The sequence below is a fragment of the Zeus faber genome (assembly GCF_960531495.2).
Source record: "Zeus faber genome assembly, chromosome: 17".
NCBI classification, from domain to species: domain Eukaryota; kingdom Metazoa; phylum Chordata; class Actinopteri; order Zeiformes; family Zeidae; genus Zeus; species Zeus faber.
This window is the reverse complement of record NC_137204.1, coordinates 13,256,219-13,280,253: the sequence shown is the minus strand read 5'-3', so window position 1 is coordinate 13,280,253 and position 24,035 is coordinate 13,256,219. Positions and strand designations below refer to the sequence as shown.

Here is a 24,035-nt window from a genome sequence, read left to right as displayed (position 1 = left end):
ATATCAAAATGATATAATCGAACGAACACCCGCAGGTATTTCTTTCACCCGCTCTGTAGCGGCGCTCACACTGCAGGGGCTGAAGATGGCTATGACGTCAGCAGCACCGCCCCTCCCACAGAGCTGAAAATGGGGGACGAGACCCTCGCAGAGCACCGACACTGAAATGGTAAGGCACGTTTACGCACCCGGGTGTGATCTCCTATTTGTGGATACGGATCGATAGATAGTAATAGTGATCCACTCGTCGTCATGTGGGTATAGCACTGTGTTACGCTGACGTCAGAGCCACGTTCGGATCATTTCACATCATGTTTACTTGCCTGGATGTTGTCAGTAGCTGTACATTAAATGCGAACAATTGCAATCACCATTTTCCGTAGTTCCGGAGTCTCATTTTAACCTGCGTGAAATATATATATGTATTTTTTTGTCTCATACAAAATGTGCGATATTTGATGAGAACGAAGCGAACGATTAAACAAAAATGTGGTGTTTTTTTTTTTTCATGAATTAACATCATCGTATTCAACGACACCAATTCCAAGACCCAAACCTAAGCAAAAAAATAAATAAAATAATAATAATAATAATAATAATAATAATAATAAAAAAAGATGTTGATCAGCATCTCATCCCGTCCCCTAGGTATGATGACAAACAATCAAAACAAATGCCCTGCTGATCAGAAAGGATGGGGTTCCGGCTTATCGACAAGGTAGGAGGCGGACCCCGGGTGTGGCAACCACCCCCCTACACATAACGTAACCCGCGTCCACCGCCTCGTTACTGTTACTCCATCCCAACCCATGGCCCCTGTGCTCCGCCAGCAGGGACAGCAGAGCCAGAGGATGGTCATCTTCGGCGCTGTCTTCCTCCTGACCACCCTCCTCATCCTCTACGGCTCCAACAGCGGCAGTGACGTCGTACGTGGACAATTCCAAGTGGTCGCCAACCACCACGCCCTCAAGGCCACGGATCTTAAGAAATGGGCTGGGAAGGAAGGCTACGTGTCCGTCTCTGGGAACAAGGTGATGTTGTGTTTTTTTAATACGCACATAACCGTATTGTTTATCATCGACTTCATATTAGGATGATGAGCTGACGGTGAGATGCTTCATTGTCAGTTGCCGTTTCAGGTGAAGCGGTTCTTCCGAGTCGAGAGCGTCTACTTCAGTTGTCTTTGGGGCGGTTTCGCGGACACGGAGCGGGCCTGATCTTTGACACCACTTTTAATCTGCACTGACATGGCCTTTTTCGATCATGGTAAAAAACAACAAAAAAAACCAACTGATTTCTAGGAGGAATCGAGGTCAATCTAGGTCTCAGTGAAGGCTTAAAGGCAGGTTAATCTTTGTATTAATGGATGTCGGACCAGGTCGACCAAGTTGATCTGGGCTAGGACCAGAACTAAGACCAGGCAGAGGGCGCTGACTAGACCACCATCACCTCAGTCTAGGACTTCCTAGTCTTCGACTATGTCATCTTAGCGTCTCAGAAGATTACATCCTGGATTCAAGCGAGGATTTCCTGAGTCCTGGTTTGATATGAATCCCCGCCCCTTTATGTTTTGGTGTAGATCAACTCATGTTTTGTTTTTCTTTGTATTGCGTTCCCTCCGCAGACTATGACCTTAAATTGCAACCACTGCGCACTGGTGACGAGCTCCAGCCACGTCCTGGGCACCGGCGCGGGGGAGGAGATCGACGGCACGGAGTGCGTCATCCGCATGAACGACGCCCCCACGCTGGGCTACGAGGCCGACGTGGGGAACCGGACGACCCTGCGGGTGGTGGCCCACTCCAGCGTGTTCCGAGTGGCCCGGAAGCCGGCGGAGTTTTTGAACCGCACGGGCGGCAACCCCGTGATCGTCTTCTGGGGCCCGCCGACGAAGATCGGGAAGGACGCCAAGGGGACGCTGTTCAGGCTGATCCAGAGGGTGAGCAGGGTGTACGCCAGCCTGTCCTTCTTCACCATCTCGCCCGGCAAGATGCGCAAATTCGATCATCTGTTTCAGAGGGAGACAGGCCGGGATCGGTGGGTATTTCAAAGAGCAAAAACAGAAGATAGTGAGGTATATGCTCTGTGCTACAGAAGCGTGGAATGGTACTTTTATCTTTATTTTTATAAACTTTCCACTTGATTTTTTTTCCCTTAAGACAAAAGTCTCAATCCTGGTTGAGCACAGGCTGGTTCACCATGGTCCTCGCCATTGAAATGTGTGATAATGTCCAGGTCTACGGAATGGTTCCACCTAGTCATTGTGGGTGAGTAATACTCATTCATTCATAATTTTCACAACATCAATTATTTTACAAATGTAATTGGTATGTAATAGCCACAATACCACTTTAGATTTAAATGTGATATCTCTGGGTTTAAACTCATGTTTATGTAATATACTGTAGGTCTTGAGCTTTGTATTTTAACAAATCTCCACTGGGGAAAATAAACAATTTGTTTACACAGATTTTACATCATGAATTTAAACTTGAAAGACATTTTGAATTGATACAACCGTTTCTTTTCTTTTTTTCTTTTAGAAGAAAACAAGGGCCCAAAAAGATGCCCTATCACTACTACAAGCCGAGGGGGCCCGATGAGTGTGTGACATACCTACAGAACGAAAGGGGCCGAAGAGGCAACCACCATCGTTTTATCACCGAGAAGCAGGTCTTTGCACGCTGGGCCAAGCAGTACAATCTCACTTTCGCTCATCCCACATGGTGAGTCGGTCTTCCCTTCACAAGCCTTGTGGACTGCATCGCATCATTCGTTCTTTGTTGATTGTTCGTGAAGCCAGATGCACACAAAGGGATGTTCAGAACCTTTCGTATACAAGGGGTATAAGACAAGACATATGCACAAAAAAGCCCACCAACGCCCGCTAACATCTGGTTTTTGTCTTTAGTGGGAAAGGTTACAATCGGCATTCATTCCCGGGACAAATGACGTGCAAATTTTAGCCCCTTTTCTGGCGCGATGCTGTGATGTGCATTGAAGTTCCGGACGCTGACACATAAATAGACAGGAGTTTCCGTGTATCAATCGATGATTTCATATAACCGATTTAGAATCCAAAATCAGACATTTTTTCCGCATGCGGAACCACGACATGTTTTGAGTGTGGGGACTGCTCCGTGGGGACCGCTGGGTCAGGGCGTGCTCCATGCACACCCTGACCCCCACGCGCTCCCGGACCCCCACGCTCCCCCCCGGGCTCCGAGCCACTCCAGCACCGTCCCATGCCGGCCTACGAACCAGAGGAGCGTGTCCGCTCCCCGCCTCCGGAGGCCCATGGTGCACCAGAAAAAAAAAAAAAGGCATACTCGTCTACTGGCAGTGGAAACTGAGTCAAACCCCTGTTTTTGGCGAGTCTACCGGCATTTAAAAAACCTGCATATATGCTCTAATTTTGGTGTAAAACAGTTTAAGTACAGTATGTCCTTCTTTAAAGGATGCCGATTTTTGGTAATTATCATATGAATAAGAAAAAAAAACATTTTAACAACAATCACTATTGGGAAATAAATAGAAAGGACATCCTAGTGTTTTTGTCACTAAGCTGTAATAAGAAATATGAACCTAATTTTTGTGAGGTTTCTGAAATGCTACTGTTTTCAGTCATGCTGTGAGTTTAAGATGGGGTTTTTTCATCTGAATGTTTTTTTTGTTGGTTTAAAATGTTCTCTAATTGCACTTATTTTTCCGATATTGGTGATTCTCTGTGATTCAGCAAAATTCCGAAAATCCACCAAACCATCATCTGTAGTAGAAGTCTTTTCTCAAAATGCTAACTCAATTTAAAGAAACCATCACCCCCCTCAAAAGAACATTTGTGGAGTGTTTGCACTGGATGGTTATCCTTTGTATTTGGATGTACAATTTGTCATTTAAGTAAACTTTGTAAAGTTTTTACATTTAGGACATTTCCATCCATGTAAAATGATCTCTCGTGCTGTCCATTGCTTTGGGTCGGAATTTTATAAATGCTTAAAACATGACATTCAATATTTTTAAGATGTATACAATGTGAGCAAGCGTTATGGTCAGGATGTCTAATATAAATAATTTTAAAGACTATTTGAAGATACAGGTAGACTATTCACTGTCCTAGATGTCCTCTTTTTGCATATGACAACTTGTGAACTTAAACCTTTTTACCTCTGGCATTCGGGAGTATGTATGTGGGTCTATGAACAATTCATAATATTGTGCCAAGTGAATGCTTTATTAATGTGTTGCCATTTAAAACTGCATGGTTACTGAGAGAGCTTACATATAGTCGTGGCCGAAAATATTGGCACCCTTGCATTTCTTTCAGATAACACAACATTTCTTCCAGAGAATTGTGAAATTAAAACATCTTTTGGTATCCACATATGTATTATTTTGGTTTGTAGAGGAAACTTTTTTTTTTTTTTTTTTCGAAATAAATAAATACTAAATCCTAGCTTATTCCACACAGAAATCCAAAAATGACCTGGACAATATTATTAGCACCTTTTTAGAAGTTGCAAGAATTAATTGGATTTCAAGCAAGTGATTCACCTTGAACTCACCTGTGGTGAGTCAAAGGGTCCTGCAATCTAATAATCACTCATTAAACCAGTTTAAATGGAGCAAAGTACTCATTCTGCTGTTTTATTGTCACTGAGTGCATCACACTGAGCACAGAGAAAATTTAAAAAAAAAACAGTTGTCTGAGGAGGTCACACAGTAGATCATAGCCAAATATGGACAATCTCAAAGCTACAAGTCCATCTCCAGAGACCTTGATGGTCCCGTGTCCACCAATGTTATCAAGAAGTTTAAGACCCATGGTACCGTAGCCAACCACCCTGGAAAAGGACGCAAGAGAGAAGTTGACCAAAGATTGCAGTGAAGGATTGTTTGAATGGTGAATAAAGGACCTTGGACAACTGCAAAACAGATTCAAGCTGACCTTCAGAAAGGTACAACCATTTCAACTCGCACCATCCGTCGTCAACTCAATGAAAGGGGGTTCTATGGTAGGATACCCAGGAGGACCCCACTGCAGTGGCAGAGGCAGAAAGCCCTGCTGGAGTTTGCCAAAACACACCTGAACAAGCCAAAATCTTTCTGGGAGGATGGAGCCCAACTTAGAGCTTTTTTTTAAATCGCATTAACTATGTATATAGAAAAAAAATGAAGCCTTCAACGAAAAGAACACTGTCCCAACAGTCAAACATGGAGGAGGTTCACTGATGAATGAAGCCTTCAACGAAAAGAACACTGTCCCAACAGTCAAACATGGAGGAGGTTCACTGATGAATGAAGCCTTCAACGAAAAGAACACTGTCCCAACAGTCAAACATGGAGGAGGTTCACTGATGTTTTGGGGTGGCTTTGCTGCCTCTGGTACTGGGTGCCTTGAATCTGTGCATGGCATCATGAAATTGGGAGATTACCAACGTTCCCCCCAGCGTCACAAAGCTGCGTTATGGGTCCTCCAGCAGCAAAATGACCCAAAACTCATCAAAAAGCATCCAAGAATGGTTCAAAACAAAAACGCTGGACTGATCTAAAGTGCCCAGCAATGAATCCAGATCTGAATTCCATTGAACAGCTGTGGAGAGATCTGAAACAGCAGCTGGAAGAAGGCACCCTTCAAATCTGAGAGAACTGGAGCGGTTTACAAAAGAGGTGGCCAAACTGCCAGTGGAGAGGTGTAGGAATCTCATTGAAGTCTATCGGAAGCGCTTGACAACAGTTATTTTCTCCAAAGGCTGTGCTACCAAATATTAAATCTAGGGTTTCAATAATTTTGTCGGTGCCATTTTCTGTTTATTTTATGATTTAGAAGGATATTGTCGTGGAAATTCTAGCCACTCAGGTGGTGGTCGATGCGTGGGGTGAGATAGTTCAGGTTAAACAGAAAAATACAACGTCACTTAGTCTATAAGTTTATTGTATAGAAGACTGCAATGAACTTTACAGGTCACACAGAATAGAAAAAGAGGATCTCCCTCGAACCAACTTGCTTGATGGTTTATATCAACTATGTCACATGGACCGTTACTGTGAGGGGGTCACAAAGGCAGTTGCTGAGGGTGTAGTCATATGCAAAGGTCACAAAGGCAGTTGCAATTGTTTCAGCAGTTTCAACATCTTCAACATCTCGGCTTAACAACTTGTAATTGTGACCTGCCCGACAACAGGGCCAACAGTACAAAATGTTCCTTTTGTTAGCAAAGCAGATATGTGGTTACAAGTGGGCATAGGGTTAGTTCAGTATTTTTTCATTACATTGCCCCCTTTTGAGTAATCTTTAAATCAACACATATAAATGAAAAACATTCACACTGTTAGTCAACACATATCATTGGAAAATAACGTTCACACAGCTGGCACAACTCCTTCCGGCATAGGCCCGTCGTTGTCCAAGGTGTTGGCGGCATAGGGAGGGACCCATTCGAGTGGTATGGCAGTGAATTGGCCTTGGCGGACCATTTGATTCTCCATAGTCTGGCTGATGAGGTTACGTAACACAGGAATAATACAACAAAACATTAACCCGAAAACTGTTCTAATGGCTACAAATATCATAGCGTATCTAGCTAACATCGCTCCGTAACTACCAAGCAGATTCTCCAACCACCAAGTCCATTAAAACTGCCGGTGTCCTGCATCTCAATGGCCAGGGCTTACAGCTTGTTGAGGGCTTTGGCCAACTTCCCATCCGGAGACGTGTTGTTGAAGTTCATGGTGCAGTGACTCTCCGAATGAGGCAAACGCCACATTCAGAGACTCGGAAATGCCACATTTAACTTCCCAGACAGTTAGACAGATTCCAGTAAAGTTCCCCATGTTATTTGTTCCCTCTGCCTTATAGAAACATTCATACGTGCCGTTAATGGCAAAGAACTGGGGCTGTGGCAGTGTCAGGTAGGTTCTGGGCCGAATGTCAATGCTGAAATTACCACAGCTCTGTCTTGCCTGTGTGTAATTGAATCGGGAGTTGGCCGCATAGGACATGCATGCAGCTCCACAGCCAGTTGCTGATGCGGCACTACAGGATGTGCAGTTCAGTGGGGCGCGACCATAGTTGGTGGGCAAGCTGTCATGCAAAGCACGCAGCTTTCCCTGGTGTGTACTTGGGTTGTGCTGCGCACACAGTCATACCATTTGTTTTCCCCTTATAAAGATTGTTCTTCTGATTCGGCAGTCGGTGGTGCGTCCATCCCTCCCGGAAATGGGTCAGATGTTGGGGGTCGGCCTGCAGCACGGTGGTTCGATGTCGTCTCAGTAATGGACAGGCAGGAGCCATTGGTGTTGCAGGGGTAGGCAGCTTTGCACCTGCGGTGGTGGGGCCTGTTGTTGGGGCCATCTCTAAAGTTGTGCAGCACTAAATTGTCCAACCGGGCTGCCACAATTGTCAGGACTGTGAGCATTGGCCTCCTGCTCGGCATAGTGGATTCCGCGGCTGCATTGTATAAGGCCGGTTTGCTAAGGGCTTCTGCTGACTGCAGGCGACGAGAGTCACTATTGGATATGTCCCTGCCTCTCTATTGGACTTCCCCCTTCTGCCTGAGCCTTCCTTATACCTCTGTCTAGTCAGGCGCTGCAGCCTACGGCTGGCTCTTCTCCCCCTCCTCCGGGGGTTCCGGTGCTTACCTCGGCATGGGTTGAGGGTAACAAAGTCCATCATTAGGTGCATCCCGGAAAGGTGTCGTGGACGGCGCTGTTCGTTGGCTGTGATCAATGTTGTTAGTGGTACAAATTAAAAATAATTTTTAAAAATTTGGAGAGTAATTTGTAAATCCCCCTCTTATTATGTCCCAATGCTTCTGGATTTCACTCATCATTCTCCCCTTTGACACATGGTCTTTCCCATGTGTCAATTTTGCATAATAAGGATACAAACATTTTGGGAGGAAGGGCTTACCATTTTCCCCCATCCATATCCCGTTAACCATGTGCCATTTTTTTTCCATGTGGCCCGCTCATGTTTCACTGGGTTTTGTTGGAATTCTTTGAGGTTTTCCCACAAGGGGGTAGTTTTTACGGTGGGCGCCTCTAGTGTGTGTGGTTGCTTTTTCCCTGCGGCATGTTTTGCTGCAGGGAAAACGGCCTGGTCATTCCCTTGGGCAATTGGATCAGTTGTCCTGGTGTGCGCCGTGCATTTGCAAATGGCCAGTCTGGTCCGAAAAGCGATGGCTTCCAGGAGAGCTTTGACCTGTTCCTTGTTTAGTATTGGGTTACCGTCTGATTTTAAAAAGCCCCTTAACTTCCACAGGGCACCGAAGGCATATCGGCTGTCGGTGTAGACAGTAAGACAGTGTCCTGCCGCCATGGTGCAGGCCTGAGTTAGGGCGTACAGTTTTGCCTGTTGGGTGGAGTAGTCATAGTGTATGTTTGGTCTGGGCTGTGTCACTCTTGCATAGTCAGTTATCCAGCTCCTGTAGTAGCCAGTGCACCCTAAAAATTACATTAACTGTTTCTCAGTGTGGGGGCGAGGTATTTTTAGAATTGCCTCTACCCTCTCTGGGCCTAGGACGTGGCCTAAATAGGTCACTTCTGAACAGGCTATTTGTAATTTTGACTTGCTTACTTTGTGGCCGTTTTTTGCAAGATATTTTAGCAATAATACTGTGTCTGCCTTGTTGATTAGGGGAGCATATTAATAGATTTTTGACATATTGAATTACCATGCTGCCGTGCTTGAAAGTGAAACCATCAAGGTTTTTGCCTAATGCCGCACTGAATGCTGCAGGGGACTCCACAGACCCCTGGGGCATGCAGGTTCAGGTGTAACGTTTACCTTTAAATGTCAACGCAAAACACTGCTGAGACGTCTCTTCCACCGGTATATTAAAGAATATGTTTGCCAAATCAATCACAGTAAACACCTTCGCGCTGCCAAGTACTTGGGCCAGTGCGGTAGTGGGATTAGGGACCACCGGGGCGTAGCAATGAACAGCCTCATTTACCCCCCTTAGGTCTTGTACAAATCTCCAATTCACCCCATCAGCCTTGCGGACTGGGAGTATGAGTGTGTTACATTGGGAAGCGGGGCATGGTATCACAATTCCTCTTTCTAACAGTAAGTCAAAAAGATGTGCAATGCCGATCTCAGCCTTCCTTTTCAAAGGCTACTGCGGTTTTCATGACCTGTATGAAGATTTTAGATGTACCTGTAGTGGGGTTGCTCCAGCCATCAGGCCTCCTGGCCACCTCTTGAGCTTTGTCAACACGCACTCTATGGGCCCCGTGGCGAAGCCATAATCCCGTTTACTTGGCACCAGGTGTACGTCTCAACGGGCGAGGACCACCCAGTTCATAGGTTCTCTGTAGGCCCAGCCCCTGGGTGACCTGTTTTCCCAATCCCCCAGTCCGTCCAGCCGATCCGTCCACCTCCCCAGATCCTGCCAATTCTGGGCAGGGTCTTTTCGTAATGACACGTGGGGCATGCTTCCTGGTACATCGAAAAACTTGAACTCTTCCTCATCCAATCCAACACTTGCCGTTTCCCGTGTCTCATCCCAATAGAGATATTCAGCCCTAGCCTGCCCTGGAACCTAAAAGTTTTAACCTTGTTCCATTACCAAGAGTGTAATTACGGCAGCTCGGTGGCTGCAGTTATCATAGGAAAAATACACACGAGGCATTATCTTTTTCATTTTCATTTTCATTTTGTGGGGTCTGTGTGGTGCTGGTAGTGTGGTTGGTGTATCTCTACCTGGATGGTCTGCTGAGTGGTCATGCCCGTCGTCCCGTCACCATTCTTCCTTGCTGCTGTGTTCTCCGTCCCAGCCCGCCATCGCCTCCGTCACGCTTCTTTGGTTTCTTGCAGTCCGGGGCAAAATGCCCAGGCTTTCCATAGCAGTTGTAACATAGCAGGTGTCATTTCTCACTCTATCCCCGTCCTTGGCCCCTAATGGGTCCTCGGTCCCGCTTGTCCCTTGGGTTTCCGTCCATGTCTCGTCCTCTGCCTTTCCCCTGAGTGTATTGTAGCTGGGCCATTTGGAGCCTTTCCAATCGGTCCCGTTGGGCTGTTCACCGCTTCCCATCAGTTCTGTGCTTCTCACTCAGTTGTTCTTCGGTGTGTACGGCATGCACACACACACACCATAGGGGGAGGGGGGGTTTAGCCATTTGGCTGATATGGGGTTACAAGCAGGCATAGGGTTACTTCAGTATTTTCCGCAGAGACCAAATACTTTTGTCAATTGCAACTTATTTTAGAGACAATTGTGAGTTTGTCAATTGTGAGGGTGCCAATATTTTCAGCCATGACTGTATGCGCACCCGTCTACATGCCATCAGAAAACACTAGACATTAAGTAACCAGTTAAATTTCATACTCCTTGGTATATTCACTTTCATTCTTCTTTCGCATTTCAGAGAAAGAAATGTATAATACCCCGGATCACATTGAGAGCACAAATAGGGTTTAATACATAGCGTAGAAGTTGGTGTTGAATGATATTTTACAAAAATAAACCCAGTCACCCTGTTCAAAAATATGTAATAAGGATAATGCAAACCAAGGGTTCATGGTCGTTGTACTTGAAAAGCAGTCTCATTTATAGAAAAACAATCATTGAGACTGTGGCAGTTTCTCCGACCCTGCGCCACCCACGTAGCGTGTTCAGGGACCTCCGGCACAGAGACACAGAAAACGGAGTTGTAGACACCAGTTTATTGTAGAGAGCAGGCCAGATGGAATGGCCCAGAAGCAGATAAACGTGTTATGACACGGCTCCTCTCTTGAGTGTGTGTGGGGATGGGGGTTTTTACCTGCTGCTCTTTAGACCAACCAACATGCAACAGGTATGCAGCCACTCTGATCCTAGATCCACCAATTATCTAGATCCAGGACCGGTGTGGCTACTCAAACTACACTATCCCCACACCACAGAGACATTTACAATTCTAATGTTTATAATATGGCAATTCAAGCTGGAAGTGCAGTTTCAAGACATATTTTTTGTTTTACATTGTGCAGGCACAGTTGCTGTCATTTGGAATTTCGGAATTGCAATGTCTGTCTGGACACATGCAATAGTTACACACCATTAAAAACATTATTACGTGGAATGGAAAGTATTCTGTACTGTAAGAAAATCTGTATCAACACCTTCACACAACACAAACCTATTGTGTTGTTGTGACCATTAGGATAATTTGTTTTGCACGATTAACAAAATAACAGTGGTGACACAATTAGGGATATCAGAATTTTATCATTAATACAAAAATGTTATCTCCAATTTGCAATGATACACATCTGAATTTCCCACCCTATATGTTGAAGAAAGTGTTATCTTATCAATATATCAAAAGTGAGTCATGTCAAGTTAAGTCATGTTTGCCCTCCGTCATGAATTCTGCGTGGTAGCAGCGGAAACATCCGCAAAAGCTGCAGCGATCTTTGGTCTCAGCCCCGCCATGGAAATTAAGATTGCTTCCTGTCGACAAGAAAAAAAAAAAATCATACCCTGAAACAAACAACGACAAAGACGAACGACAAAGACATCCCCAGTCCCAGAAAAACATACAAAAAAATGAAAGAGTTGGTTGACAGTTGCACCAATAAAGCAGCATTTTAAAATAGTAATAATAATAATAATAATAATAATAATAATAATAAATATAGTTTGCAGGCAGCAATGCACGGGGTCCAGGTTGGTCGCAGCAATTGCACCAATGTAAAAACAAGCCAAAAAATGTAAATAAACAATAACTAACATACTATGTATGTACTACACAACATAAACTGGAAACCTCACCAAGGTTTTTTTTTTAACTAACTGCTCCTACAGAAATAGTCCGACGTGGATCAAACTTGGACCACAGCAGTGTGTGTATTTCCCCAATACAAATGTTATTCATTCATTTCCGTGGGTTTGACAGTTTCTGAGCGGCAGGCACTTTGACCTGTGATAATGGCTAGGAGAATAAAAATCCCAACAAAAGCAATAAGTGTCCCGCCCTTAGGACTGGACCCCTAATAGTGTTTTTTAATGTAATCTATTTCTGCCGTCATCAAAATCTATAAAAACACTCCAATGATTATCAACAGCCCAGCTTCAAATACCCTGCGGATTATTTCCGTATACCAGTGGCACTCACCTCCGTGCGGATGGTTCTACTGCCTTGTGAGGGACACGTGTTGAGGTAAAGATCAAATAAAAGGCTGGGGTCCGTCACATCCAGGTTCTGATCGGTGTCGACGCTCGCCTCCAATCCCTGTAGACCTCCAAAAACTACCAAGAGGTGCCTAAAAAGGAGGGGGAATCATTTATAGGAGTGTGAAAGTGCAATGTGACAATGCATTAATATTCACAAACTGACAAATGCCTCTACACTTACTTGAATGATGGTAGCGTTGTTTCGTCAATGGTGCGGCCCCTTTCTGATGTGCCAATTGTGAGATCGTATCCTTCTTTATACGGACCGTGGGTAAACACATCACCTGCATCAACACAAATAAATACTGAATGCCTGAGAAACTTGCAAGACAAGAATGCTTATTTTGTCTAAGGAACAGCTATGATAGTCTGTAGCTGCCACTGGTCCTCTTGTGTATTACCATGTGGGTGACTTACTCAGACAAGCTGCTAGGCGAACACTGTAGCCCCAATAGAGGCCTCCTTCAGTCCTGGGCACATGAGGAGCCACAACTACACCTTTAAGTAGACGGCTCTCTGAGGACAGACGCAAAAAATAACAAACAAATGCAAAGAAATGAAGTGCAGGTCTACTCAAAGTCAAAGCATTTTTCATTTTTTCCGAAAGTCAACGATACCTGTACTCTGTGTCTTATCAAGGCGTACTGTGACTCTCAGTCCGGTCTGCAGCTTTTTATCAATCTGAACCTCCTGGATAGATGAATGGAATGGATATGGTTAAGGTTCGTACTTTAATGCGTCAATGCAGTAGATACCTCTGATGGCACTAACACACTCACCTTCCACATTCCACAATTGACGAGTGAACCTTTCCCTGGTTTGGTGGGCCGGTCAAGAATTATGCCCTCCCGGTAATCCGACTCCTCGCTGATCCTCATGTGATGAGGACTGTCCAAAGGATTAAGGAGTCCTAGTGGGGAAAAGAACAAAACTTACTAAGATAAAAGTATTCAAAGCGATAACAACAGTCATGTTGCGTACATATGGTTTTAAAAGTAATTAACCCGTTTTTTTCCCGTAATAACCAAACAGACATTTTTAATACTTATAATTACCAGCATATTGTAAATCTTGATGCTTTGGAAAGAAACACTTGCGCAGATACCTGAAAAAAAGGGCATAGCTTTATTTATAACCTTCTATTATAAATATTCTAAATGCTATATTGTAAATGTCAATGTGTTAAATATAAATATGACAAGTCCCAACTTACTGTGGACATTCCAGGTACTGTAGGATCCTTGCAAGCTGAATACAAGCCTGTCCCTTCTTTCCAACTCCAGTGAAATCTCCCTCTACGCTCCTGTTGGAAAATGGCAAATCATAGTTGAAGCGATAGTTACTCTCTTAAATTATGTTACTCTCTGCAAAAATATCCACGGGGTGTGTCGGACAATAAATTATTCTCCAAGGGGGACATACTTGATATCCTCCCCTTCTTCGTCAAATATGACGATCTCATCAGCGCAGAACACGGCACAGGCCCTGGCGATCTGTCCGGCCAGGTAGGTGCGGAGTTCAGTCGACTGAGCGTTGTCCAGGACAGAGCCAGGAAGGGCAAGACTCACTGTGTACGCCCGACCTAGGAGATGGTCAACGGCAATCGTAAATATACATGATATCACAAAAACAACAACAACAACACACATATCAGACAATGACGCAATGACAGCATCGGTTAAGTTACCGTGGCGGCTCCGGCTCTGTTGAAGCACCACCTCTTTGTCAGTCGCTTCTTCTTGCTGCTTCTGCTTCTCTAACTTTTTAACCAACTTGGCCGCTTTCCTTTGCTTCTTAGCTTCGCTTACTGTCAGTTGGAAACAAAACCGTGGATTAGGAAACGAGATACAGAGAGCGGCGTTGATCAATATTTGGTACACTTATGATGATTGTGCTTGGATTAAATTTCCATCAGAACATTTTGAAATGCTTCGATCAAATCTCCATGACAACATTTAGAAAAATACAGGAAAGTTGAGAAGGACATTATAAGGCGAGAGTACGAGGGTGCCACAGGGTGGAGCTGCTTCTCCAAAACGGTGAACAAACTCCACCACCAGCGCTGCTACAATGTTCTTTTATCGTCGTCGTGAATACGGGAAGTGCGTCCTGAATCCCCCCCTGGAGACTGATCAAGCGCAATCTTATGTCCTGTATACGTTTCATTTCAAATGCAGGATCTAAGAGGAGGGAAAGGTTGTTGTTAATGTCTCGACAAGGCAAGCGGAAAGATGGTGGCGGCATCCGCTCGTATCGTGCGGATCCAACCACGGATCTCTTCTCTTCTCTTTTCTTCTCTTCTCTTCCCTCGGGCTCGTTTGGACAACAACCAAACAGCGGATATTACACCAAACGCAGCGTCAATAAACGCACGAAGTGTTTTCCTGAACGAATAGTGACTCACGTTCCGCTTTCTTTTTCTTCCAGTCCACCTTGTCATTATTCTGGAGAAAACAAAACCCAAAACAATATTACTGGACTCGTTGCTGATAAAAAGAAATAATAATTAAAATACAGCAAACACCACGATACAAACGTGTTACAATACCTGAGAGAATCCCAATTTGAGCTTTTTAACCGGGCTGGCGTCAGACATGTTTACATCTATCCACACGTGGTCTGTTTTACTTCCGGGTCGGGACCTTCGCTTCAAAGTAAAAGCACGAGAAGAGCATCTTTCTATGCTTTTATTGCACAATTCAGATTACACTGCACGCGTGTAGGTAATAAATAAATATAATCAACGTGTATTATTTTTTGAATTATAACAAATGATTAGAATAAAAAAAACATAATATGATATAATATAATTATTTAAGATCTCCCCAAGTCACCCCCCTTCCCCCAAAAAGCTTAGGTCCTTGAAGTCCTCATCTCCAAAACATGGGGCCTCGTGATTGATTTGATATACTATCACAAATATGAAATACTACTACGAAGTATTGTGGTAGGTAACCCTGGTTCTATGAATGATAGTGAAGCCACCACAACAGCATGCCAAAAAGAGGGTGATTGTGTGGGTATGCGGCAGTGCTCCACTGATGCGACATCATCCTCATGCCTCATTCATTTGATATAAACGCTCCCACATCTGCTGACCTGAGGCCAGATGACCAAGTATTGTCGTATAGAGCCAGGGTTACATACGTTGCCCTACGTTTTCTAAACTCTTTTTTCATTAAACCCCGACAGATTCAATAATGCATTTTTCTCTCCCAGAAGAAATATGTTGCAGACGGTTTTTCTGCCTCTCAAGGGCCAAATTTGCCAGCACCAACGGAGAAACAATTGGAATGACAAGAGAAACATAAGCAATCTGGCTTTATTTTCATCAAAAACCACCACATTGACATTTTCTCGCTTACCAGTGACAACTGTCAATAAGCTGTTACCTTTTCAGATTTCTTGTCAAAATCATTGATTTCATTCAAAAGATCATATAAAGGATATGTGATGTAGAACAATCATATGCTTAATGAATACATTTCAATCTTACAATAGGACAAATGTTCATTTTTTTATGAAAACACGTGGGCCTGCGGGGAAAAGTATAATCATACAGGTTAACAAGACCACCCCTCTTCCATATGTGCCATCTTAATGACTTGATAATAACCCAAGCTCAAGATAACTAGGCTACATATTGCACTGCTCTCATTTATCATTTTAGCCTTAATACTTTAGTCTCTGTGTTGTACACACTACATAATCACTGCTGCATAATACCTAACATTTCAATGCACCCTCGTCACGTATAATTGTGTATCTAACAAATAAAACTGTGAACCTAAAAGTAAGAAAAAGGAGGCTGGACGGATGAGGATGGCCTGCTTTGCATCGCTTTCACTTTTCCTTGCCCCACTTTTTTAAGATTTCTTCTGCCGCGTCCAATGTCGAGTCCTCCTTTAACAGGAAGAAAATATGAAGGGGAGAGCGTCAAATAGTGAAAAGAAACACAACAGAGATCTACCAGTTGACATGAAAAATACCAATCAGTCACAATAAAGGACGTTATTTTGGAATGCGTACCTTGGTAAAACAGAATCGTACATAGTTTTCAAAGTCTTTGCTGTGCTCCAGGCTGTAGAACGCTGACACAGGGATAGTAGCTAGTCCCTGCAGAGGTCAAGAGGTTAAAATGAGGCACTATACTGTTTACCTTATATTACTTGACCAATCAAACAATATCAGGTTATCGATGTATTATTTCACAATTACAAAACCACTCTTTTTTTCCATTTCTGTAGAACAAATAAAAGGAAGTAGTGTACATTTGGAGTTTGGATCTTTACCTTTTCCTTAATCAGCCACTTAACAAATCTAAAGTCGTGGGGCTCGTCCTGAGAGCTTGTGTCATTGAAGTCAAATTCTGTTATAAATGAAGGAGAGTGTGAAAAATGAACTTTGTGGAGAGAAACACAGAACTGGATAAAGACAAAGGACAGAATTCTTGTGGTAATCAATATGGCGGCACTCACTGACAGCGGAGATGTCAGCTATCATGAAGTATCCCCCCTCTGGCTTGATGGGCTGCAGACCCACGCTCTCCAGACACAGCGCCAACTTGTCTCTTTTGATTTGGAGCCTCTTCGGCAGCTCCTTAAAGTAGCTCTCTGGGGATCCGAATCGATCGTATTCCACCTGGAACCCCTCGGCCACTGCCTCCTGTCGGATACGGCAACGGTTGCAGAGACCAAAAGAGATGAAAGACTTATCGCACCCGAACCTCCGGATGTGGGTTCTAAGTCAAGCTTGTCACTTTGCCAAAAGCAGAAACGGAGACGGATAACCGAACAAAAAATGTCAATAACGTGAAGGAGTTACAGTGGATCACACCTATAGATTATTTGTAGCTATAAATATATATACACATACAGATACATACAAATACACACACACACACACACACACACACACACACACACACACACACACACACACACACACACACACACACACACACACACACACACACACACACACACACACACACACACACACACACACACACACACACCATGGCATGTAACTCTAAGGATTATAACATTTTAAAGGAGAAGAAACTGAATAAATCAATTGAGACTTATCTGGCCCTTAGAGCACCAGTCTGTAAGATTCAGTGGCATCAAGCAGTGAGGTTGCAGATTGCAACCAACTGAATACCCTTCCCTTCACCCTCCCCCCTCCACAGCGTTTACGTAGGAGAACCTACGGTGCCTGCGAAACTCGAAAAAGTCCCTCTGTAGAGCCAGCGTTTGGTTTGTCCACTCTGGGCTACTGTAGAAACGTGGCGGCGCAACATGGCAGGCTCCCTATGTCGATTAAAAAGGGCTCATTTGAAGGTAACGAAAACAAGATTCTAATTTTCATGGGATCGGAATTACAACATACTTGTGAATATTTAATTCCGTTTCTGCCAAGTCCTTTCCGCTAGATGCCACAAAATCTCACACACTCAAAAAGAAAGTCCTGAAAAATGTTGTAACACTGGAAAACGAAGTAAGTATTTATTGACCTGAGCGGCCGTCGCACAGTGGTAAACGGAGTTCTGGTGCACGGTTTTCAGATGTTTCATGATATCTTTGGAGCCTATAGCCCAGCCAACCTATAAACAAAAACACAACGAATCAGGAACAGAATAGTGTGAACCGTCAAGGTTTTAGAAATGCACCTAAAAAAGAAAAACCCTTCCATCACCTTCCACCCAGTGGCACTGAAGGTCTTCCCAGCGCTGCCAATAGTGATGGTCCGCTCCCACATGCCTGGGAGGCTGGCTGCGTATGAAAACATATTGAATAATCCAAAATAATGCGTAAATGAAGGATGTGTCCGTTGCGTGCGTATCGATCGGACCTATCTTCACGTGCTCGCGTCCGTCGTAGGTCAGCCACTCGTACACCTCGTCGCTGATGCAAACCACGTCGTGCTCGACGCACAGGTCTGCGATCATTTGGAGCTCCTCTGCCTTGTACACCTGTGTGTAGCGAATGGATTACGGCGAGCGATTCAGAGACGTGCTCACGTTCCGAGACGTCGGATGGAGGTGGACTCACACAGCCGTTCATGAACATGGAACATTCTTGGGAACAAACCAAATTCTTTGACATCAACCACCGTTGTTCTTTAACCATTGACCGTGACGTGTCTCACCTTGCCGGTCGGATTGTTGGGGGTGTTAATGACGACAGCTTTTGTTTTCGGGCTGAATTTGCTGGCCAGCTCCTCGGCAGACAGCACCCAGTCCCCGCTGGACAACGCCTTGCTACTGCCGCCACTCTGGCATTATGAAAAGCGAAAGACACGATCAAAAAGATTGTTTTGGGCCGCAGAGAAGCAGTGATGTTTTTGTTTACATGTAGGGAAGGTGGCGACTCCTTACTGGCCTCAAAGGCACAAAGACTGCCTTTCCCCCAGCCATCTTCACCATCGGCTGGTAGCAGTCAAAGGACGGCTCAATAATTATAACCTGAAAGACAACATGACATTTTTGTTTAATCCAACTACAGTAAATAAACATATTAATAATTTCATGTATTTATATTGTTTCATTAATACTATAAACTGTTCAATGGAGCGATAAACCAAATATTGAACTATATTGAAGATTGGCAAAATACCGGAATCATACTGTTCACAGTGTGTATAAATACTGTTTGACAAGGGTTTATCTTGTTAAATACAGGGTTCATTCTGGTATTACAAAATGAAATTCAAGGACTTTCACACAAAACAAATATAATCCACTTTGAGTTTATGATATTTACTATTTGATTCAAGAGGTTTATTTGTCACATACATATACCTACGTTCATACATATATGCAGTGAAATGTCTTTGCAACGCACCCGGATATTATGCACAATAGTAAGTAAACCGAACATAATAGCTAACCTAATTCCTACCTAGATAACTAACCGAAACTAAGTGATTCCAGACATAATGCAGTTAGTGAACAGAATAATATACATAAAATAAAATAAAATAAAATAAAATAAGACTCCAAAAGGTAATAAAGAGTACAAAATAGTAGTGAAGGGAATAGAGTTATGTATATGGGATAGGCTGTAGGATAGAATAGGATATTTGTATATACAGATTTTTTTATTATTATATCACACACACACACACACACACACACACACACACACACACACACACACACACACACACACACACACACACACACACACACACACACACACACACACACACACACACACACACACACACACACACACCTTACATTTTTTTAATTTGAATAACAAAACCAGGGGGGATATCACTGGTTTTCAATTATCATTCTTTTGTGCATTTTTTCCCCCAAGCACTTTTCAAGCAGTACTTACATTTCTGAGGATGAAATTCAAGCACCTCAAGAGACCTTGTAAGAACCTTGTAAATATACGCACGCACGCACGCACGCACGCACGCACGCACGCACGCACGCACGCACGCACGCACGCACGCACACACGCACACACCCTGACTTTATGTTTGATGTCTTACCTCATCTCCTTCGTCAACTAGAGCTTGAAAAGTACAAAACAGAGCCTGGTAGGCTCCAACTGTGACAAGGACATCTTCCATAGGATGAATCTCATGTCCCACAATTCTACTGAAGAATTTTGCCAGAATTGCGACAAGGGAGGGGTGGCCCTGAAGGACAATAATAACATGATAACACATACACATATACACAAACCCACACTGCTAATACTAATGCTATGGAGTGAGTCATGTATGTAATGTGCGGTACTATTAACAAAGATCATTGTATCACCTATTGTTTTATAATATGAATTTAAATAGCTGTATTGAAACTTACAAAAGCACGGGTGTACTGGTGCATTGGGCACCCCCCGCTCACTGCTTTACAGAACGCATCCTGTATGAACTTGGGAGGCAAGAAGTCAGGAAAGCCCTGACCGAGGTTTACCACTTTGTAGTCCGCCGCCAACTGGGTGAATTCAACCCTATGAAGCAAAAACATTCAATAAGATGATTGCCGGAATTTTTATTGTAAGTTGTCTTTGATTGGATTTACCTTGGGACAGCGCATCCAGATTCATAAACAGTGTTTTGTAGGGAGTTTTGCTTGTGAATGGCTGGTTCCACAGCAACATTTTACTACCACATAACTGCATCCTGGGACTCGCTGACCATGACATCGACACGACGAGCAGCTTTTTGCAACAGCAATCACATTCATTCTAGTTCGAAAGGGGCTTCCTGATACAAAATTCCTCTTTGACAATATGGACATGGTAATGATCTTCTAAACTCAATGTAAATATCAGGAATTCATTTGCAATTGCACTTGAGTACATTGTTTTAAACCAATATTTGTGGTAAAGATTAGTCTCTTTATGGTCAGAAAAAAATGGCTGTATCATGGCTCTGTGTACTATTTTAGTATTCAAACCCTATTTGAGTCAACAATTGTCTACGTTTTTTTCTGTCACTTTTCTTATTTTCTAAGCAGCTTTAAGATGAAACGATTCTTTTTCTAATGTCTCTGCGAAAAGGACCATTATTTCTATAGTCAGCCAATCTCTCTTGGCCGTCCAATAACCATTTATTTTGTAGGAGCCGTAGCTTTGCTCCCAAACTTCTGCGGGTGAGAAACAGCAGAGAGTGATTGGTTGATCAGAGGGGGAATTGTGTATATGTTAATACTATGTAATATATGTAATATCATAGTGTCATTTAAAGCTCGTCTTTTAATTGCTCGTTTTAGTTGATCAAAACAGACGTTATTTTTTGTTGTTTTAATCCAATTGTATGCTTATTATTATTATTATTATTATTATTATTATTATTATCATTATTATAAGTAAAGCCTCATAACACTATGCATGCATGGGGTGTTTAAGGATATTAAAGACCGGCACGCCTTGCGCCGGACAGACAACACGCACTTTTAATGACGCCTCAGTCAGGAGGGCGGAGCACTGATCACAGATTGTTTATTTATTCCACTGGGTCGCTGTTGAAAAGGCAAAGACAACACGTTTATCTCGCTCACCATATGTTCTTTTCGACACCGTCCAATCTGCGCGAATGAATCCGCCGCGCCATCATTATCTGAAAGGAAAACAAGGAGACCAGCTTGGCACGAACACACACACACACACACACACACACAACACTTTCATACCTGGGTGGTTGGCAGAAAGCCTCACACTCACCTTATTAATGAGTGTTTTATGAATGAGTCTTTCACTTGCGCCTCGGTAAATCAACGCCACTCTTGTCGAGACCATTAGCATTTCGATCGGTCATCTCAGCTCAACGTTCACTCCAAGTTCCGCTTATTTTCCACTCTCCGCGAGTAAGCGTTCTCTCTGATTTATTCGATATTGTTGTGATTATCACTATTATTGTCTTTTTTACGAGAGGAAAAAAAAAAAAAAAAAAAGATCATTCAGCCGAGACGAGCCGGCCGCCGGACAAGGGCCTTGAGGCCACGCTGCTTCTTTATAAGCCTGTTTACTTCTCCGACCCTTGGACCTCCTTGTGTTTACATTGCACTTCCGGTGTGGGCGGGGCTAACGGAATGGGGGCTCGAGAAGTGGGTAGTTCAAAACCAAAAGTAAAAACATGAAACAAAACGTTCATTGGGACCACTTTTGAAATCCGTTCGGATCAGATAATCGTATCCGGGGAGGAGAAGGGCGGATTCGGCGTGGATAGCTGCACAATGTGCAAGAGACATCTCAATATAAATAAGACGGTGAAGATTGCAAATTGGAAAGAAAACACGTAGCCTCAATGGTTGCCATATTTGGATGTATTTCTTTCTGTCACTTTTACAGTGATAAACACAGAGCTGTTCCCTACCTCGCGGAATAGTGCATTAAAACCAAATAATAAGTCTGTCATTACAAAATGAATAATAGATAATAATATTAAAAAAAAACCATTAGAACATGGACCACTTATTAATCAAACATGGTCATGGTTGAGCAGATGGTGATGGCGAGCCAGCATCTCCCACAAACCGAACATTGATGCTGGGCCTCCCTGACCTGTTGACAAGCTCCCGCTCCCACTGATGTGGAGCTTGCACGTGCAGATGGGCGTAGTCCATCACCACCATAGTGTTGGGCATGTTTCCCAAGACGAAAAAAAGAATTGCGCTTGATCCGGGCAACTTGGCCATCAAAGAAATCGAGCGTTCACCGATTTTACCACTTCACTGACAATCGTTATGTGGACGCCAAAACTGTCAGCTATAACTTGATAGAATGGGCTTCGGATGCGTCGAACGCAGAGCAATGAGGACCCTTTCTTCCACAGTCGGTGCATGACTTCGTAGGGCTCTGTGTTGCAGTTGTGGCCTGACAAGATCTACGATATAGTTCATATCAGCAGTCCAAAACTAAAATGTGCATGAAGCTCATATTTTGTATAATGTCGAAGACGGATGGGACTCTCAATATAGACCCTTTGGCGGTAACATCTCCTCTCAGTTTCTAAATAACTGGTCATGTAATTGGGAATACACAACTGTAACGTTAGGGCAGGCGTTAATCAAATAGATTTGTCAGGGGTTGTGGTCTATTATTACTATGTGGTCAATGAGGACCAGTAATACCAATACCTATATAAAAAAAACGATTCTAAATAAATCCAGTGAAGTGGAACCATGGATGGAAAGTGGCCTAATTTTATACCAACTAAGACCCATTCACTGCTGGGGAGTGTAAGGTCACATTCTAGCTCCATAGTAAGTGCTTTTCAGACAGAGGGTGGAGCAGCGACATCGAAAGTGAGGATTGAAATATGAATGGAGATAACCGCCAATGTTCATGCCACAGGGTCTGGACAGAAGAGGGCAGTGGAGCAAGTACAGTTGATGTGGAAAAATCTGAAGCAGAAGGCGACCAGAGACCACAGCCAAGCTTAAAAAACCCACAGATCAACAGGCCCTATGAACGGGAAGAATACACAGATGTGGCTCTGGGCATCATTGGTGGCCGGAATTCCCAACCACTGCATTAGATACCAGATACCAAATGTCCCACAGGGAGGTGAGTCCCAGCTGGTGGGTGCATCAAGAAGCCTCACTAGTCCTGACCCTTGTGGAACCAGGAGCTGGACCCTCAGCTACCAGGACACCACAGCCACCTCCAAGGAAGCCTGACATCCAGATCAGAGGGAATGAGGATGCCTGTGAAACACTTTTAAAGCCTGGGACGGAGATGACAGAGGTGCGAATAGAGCTGACCCTGCTTCAGCAAACGGAAGCCGGGCTTTGGGTCCAACTCCTCAAACCACACATTCAAATGAAGTGGAGCCTTGAACTTATATTTTTGTTCTTGCCGTATTCGATTTAGTTTTCATTTTAATCAGGTTGACCAAAACATGATTATTAGTATAAATATATATATTAATTAAACTCTGCATGAAGGGCTCTCAATGTCTATAATGCCAGTCTTATTCTTGTTCTTTCCATCCAGGAGGAGCTATGTAGGCTTCACGCACTGATAATCAGGATCTTGAAAAGTCTGAATCTGGACCAGGGTGATCCTATCCTGCATTTCTTTTTGGGGTTGTCTGATCCGGTATGGCAGAATATTGGATTTCAAAATCTGATCGGCTCTGATTGAGAGTTAAAAGTTTTGTACGGTCCGTGACGCACGCATCTTAAGAGAGAGCAGACTATTCTCTGAGTTCCAAACCAGTAAACCGGATGGAATAATATTGGGTGACGGTGCCTACCCACTCCTACCGAGGTTTAGGACACCTTTTCTGTTGTAATCTGGAAGTGAAAGGGAAATGCCACGGCTGTCTAGCTACAGTCAAAAGATGGGGAGCCAGAACCTTGTTTGTTTGTTGCGTTTTATATGTCTTTATAAACACAACCAACTACTG

At 43.6% G+C, this 24,035-nt stretch overlaps 3 protein-coding genes across 4 annotated transcripts; 1 reads left to right on the top strand and 2 right to left on the bottom strand.

The window, feature by feature from the left end:
• The first annotated feature begins 131 nt into the window (after positions 1 to 131).
• Positions 132 to 4,593, top strand: st6galnac6 (ST6 (alpha-N-acetyl-neuraminyl-2,3-beta-galactosyl-1,3)-N-acetylgalactosaminide alpha-2,6-sialyltransferase 6). Of its 2 annotated transcripts, none has more exons than XM_080018423.1 (6): positions 132 to 169; positions 649 to 718; positions 831 to 1,031; positions 1,625 to 2,037; positions 2,160 to 2,267; positions 2,544 to 4,593. In XM_080018423.1, the coding sequence occupies exons 2-6, from the start codon at positions 695 to 697 to the stop codon at positions 2,728 to 2,730; spliced, it is 933 nt and encodes a 310-aa protein (XP_079874549.1). In that variant the 5' UTR covers positions 132 to 169; positions 649 to 694; the 3' UTR covers positions 2,731 to 4,593. The 2 variants fall into 2 exon arrangements, with proteins under 2 accessions (XP_079874549.1, XP_079874550.1); XM_080018424.1 differs by having other exon boundaries at positions 141 to 169; positions 834 to 1,031.
• Positions 4,594 to 10,699: 6,106 nt separating this feature from the next.
• spout1 (SPOUT domain containing methyltransferase 1) lies at positions 10,700 to 14,767 on the bottom strand. Its single transcript, XM_080017795.1, has 12 exons — positions 14,707 to 14,767; positions 14,563 to 14,602; positions 13,846 to 13,965; positions 13,581 to 13,740; positions 13,372 to 13,461; positions 13,214 to 13,263; positions 12,938 to 13,068; positions 12,776 to 12,848; positions 12,576 to 12,674; positions 12,340 to 12,442; positions 12,100 to 12,247; positions 10,700 to 11,435 (listed from the first exon to the last, which is right to left on the bottom strand). Exons 1-12 carry the CDS (start codon positions 14,752 to 14,754, stop codon positions 11,346 to 11,348), a joined length of 1,152 nt encoding a protein of 383 aa, XP_079873921.1. The 5' UTR covers positions 14,755 to 14,767; the 3' UTR covers positions 10,700 to 11,345.
• A 695-nt stretch (positions 14,768 to 15,462) lies between these two features.
• On the bottom strand, positions 15,463 to 21,661 carry kyat1 (kynurenine aminotransferase 1). Its single transcript, XM_080017794.1, has 13 exons — positions 21,347 to 21,661; positions 21,184 to 21,242; positions 19,984 to 20,131; positions 19,665 to 19,814; positions 18,538 to 18,624; positions 18,309 to 18,434; positions 18,012 to 18,132; positions 17,856 to 17,932; positions 17,674 to 17,763; positions 16,637 to 16,823; positions 16,451 to 16,527; positions 16,188 to 16,274; positions 15,463 to 16,061 (listed from the first exon to the last, which is right to left on the bottom strand). Exons 1-13 carry the CDS (start codon positions 21,425 to 21,427, stop codon positions 16,002 to 16,004), a joined length of 1,350 nt encoding a protein of 449 aa, XP_079873920.1. The 5' UTR covers positions 21,428 to 21,661; the 3' UTR covers positions 15,463 to 16,001.
• Positions 21,662 to 24,035: the final 2,374 nt, after the last annotated feature.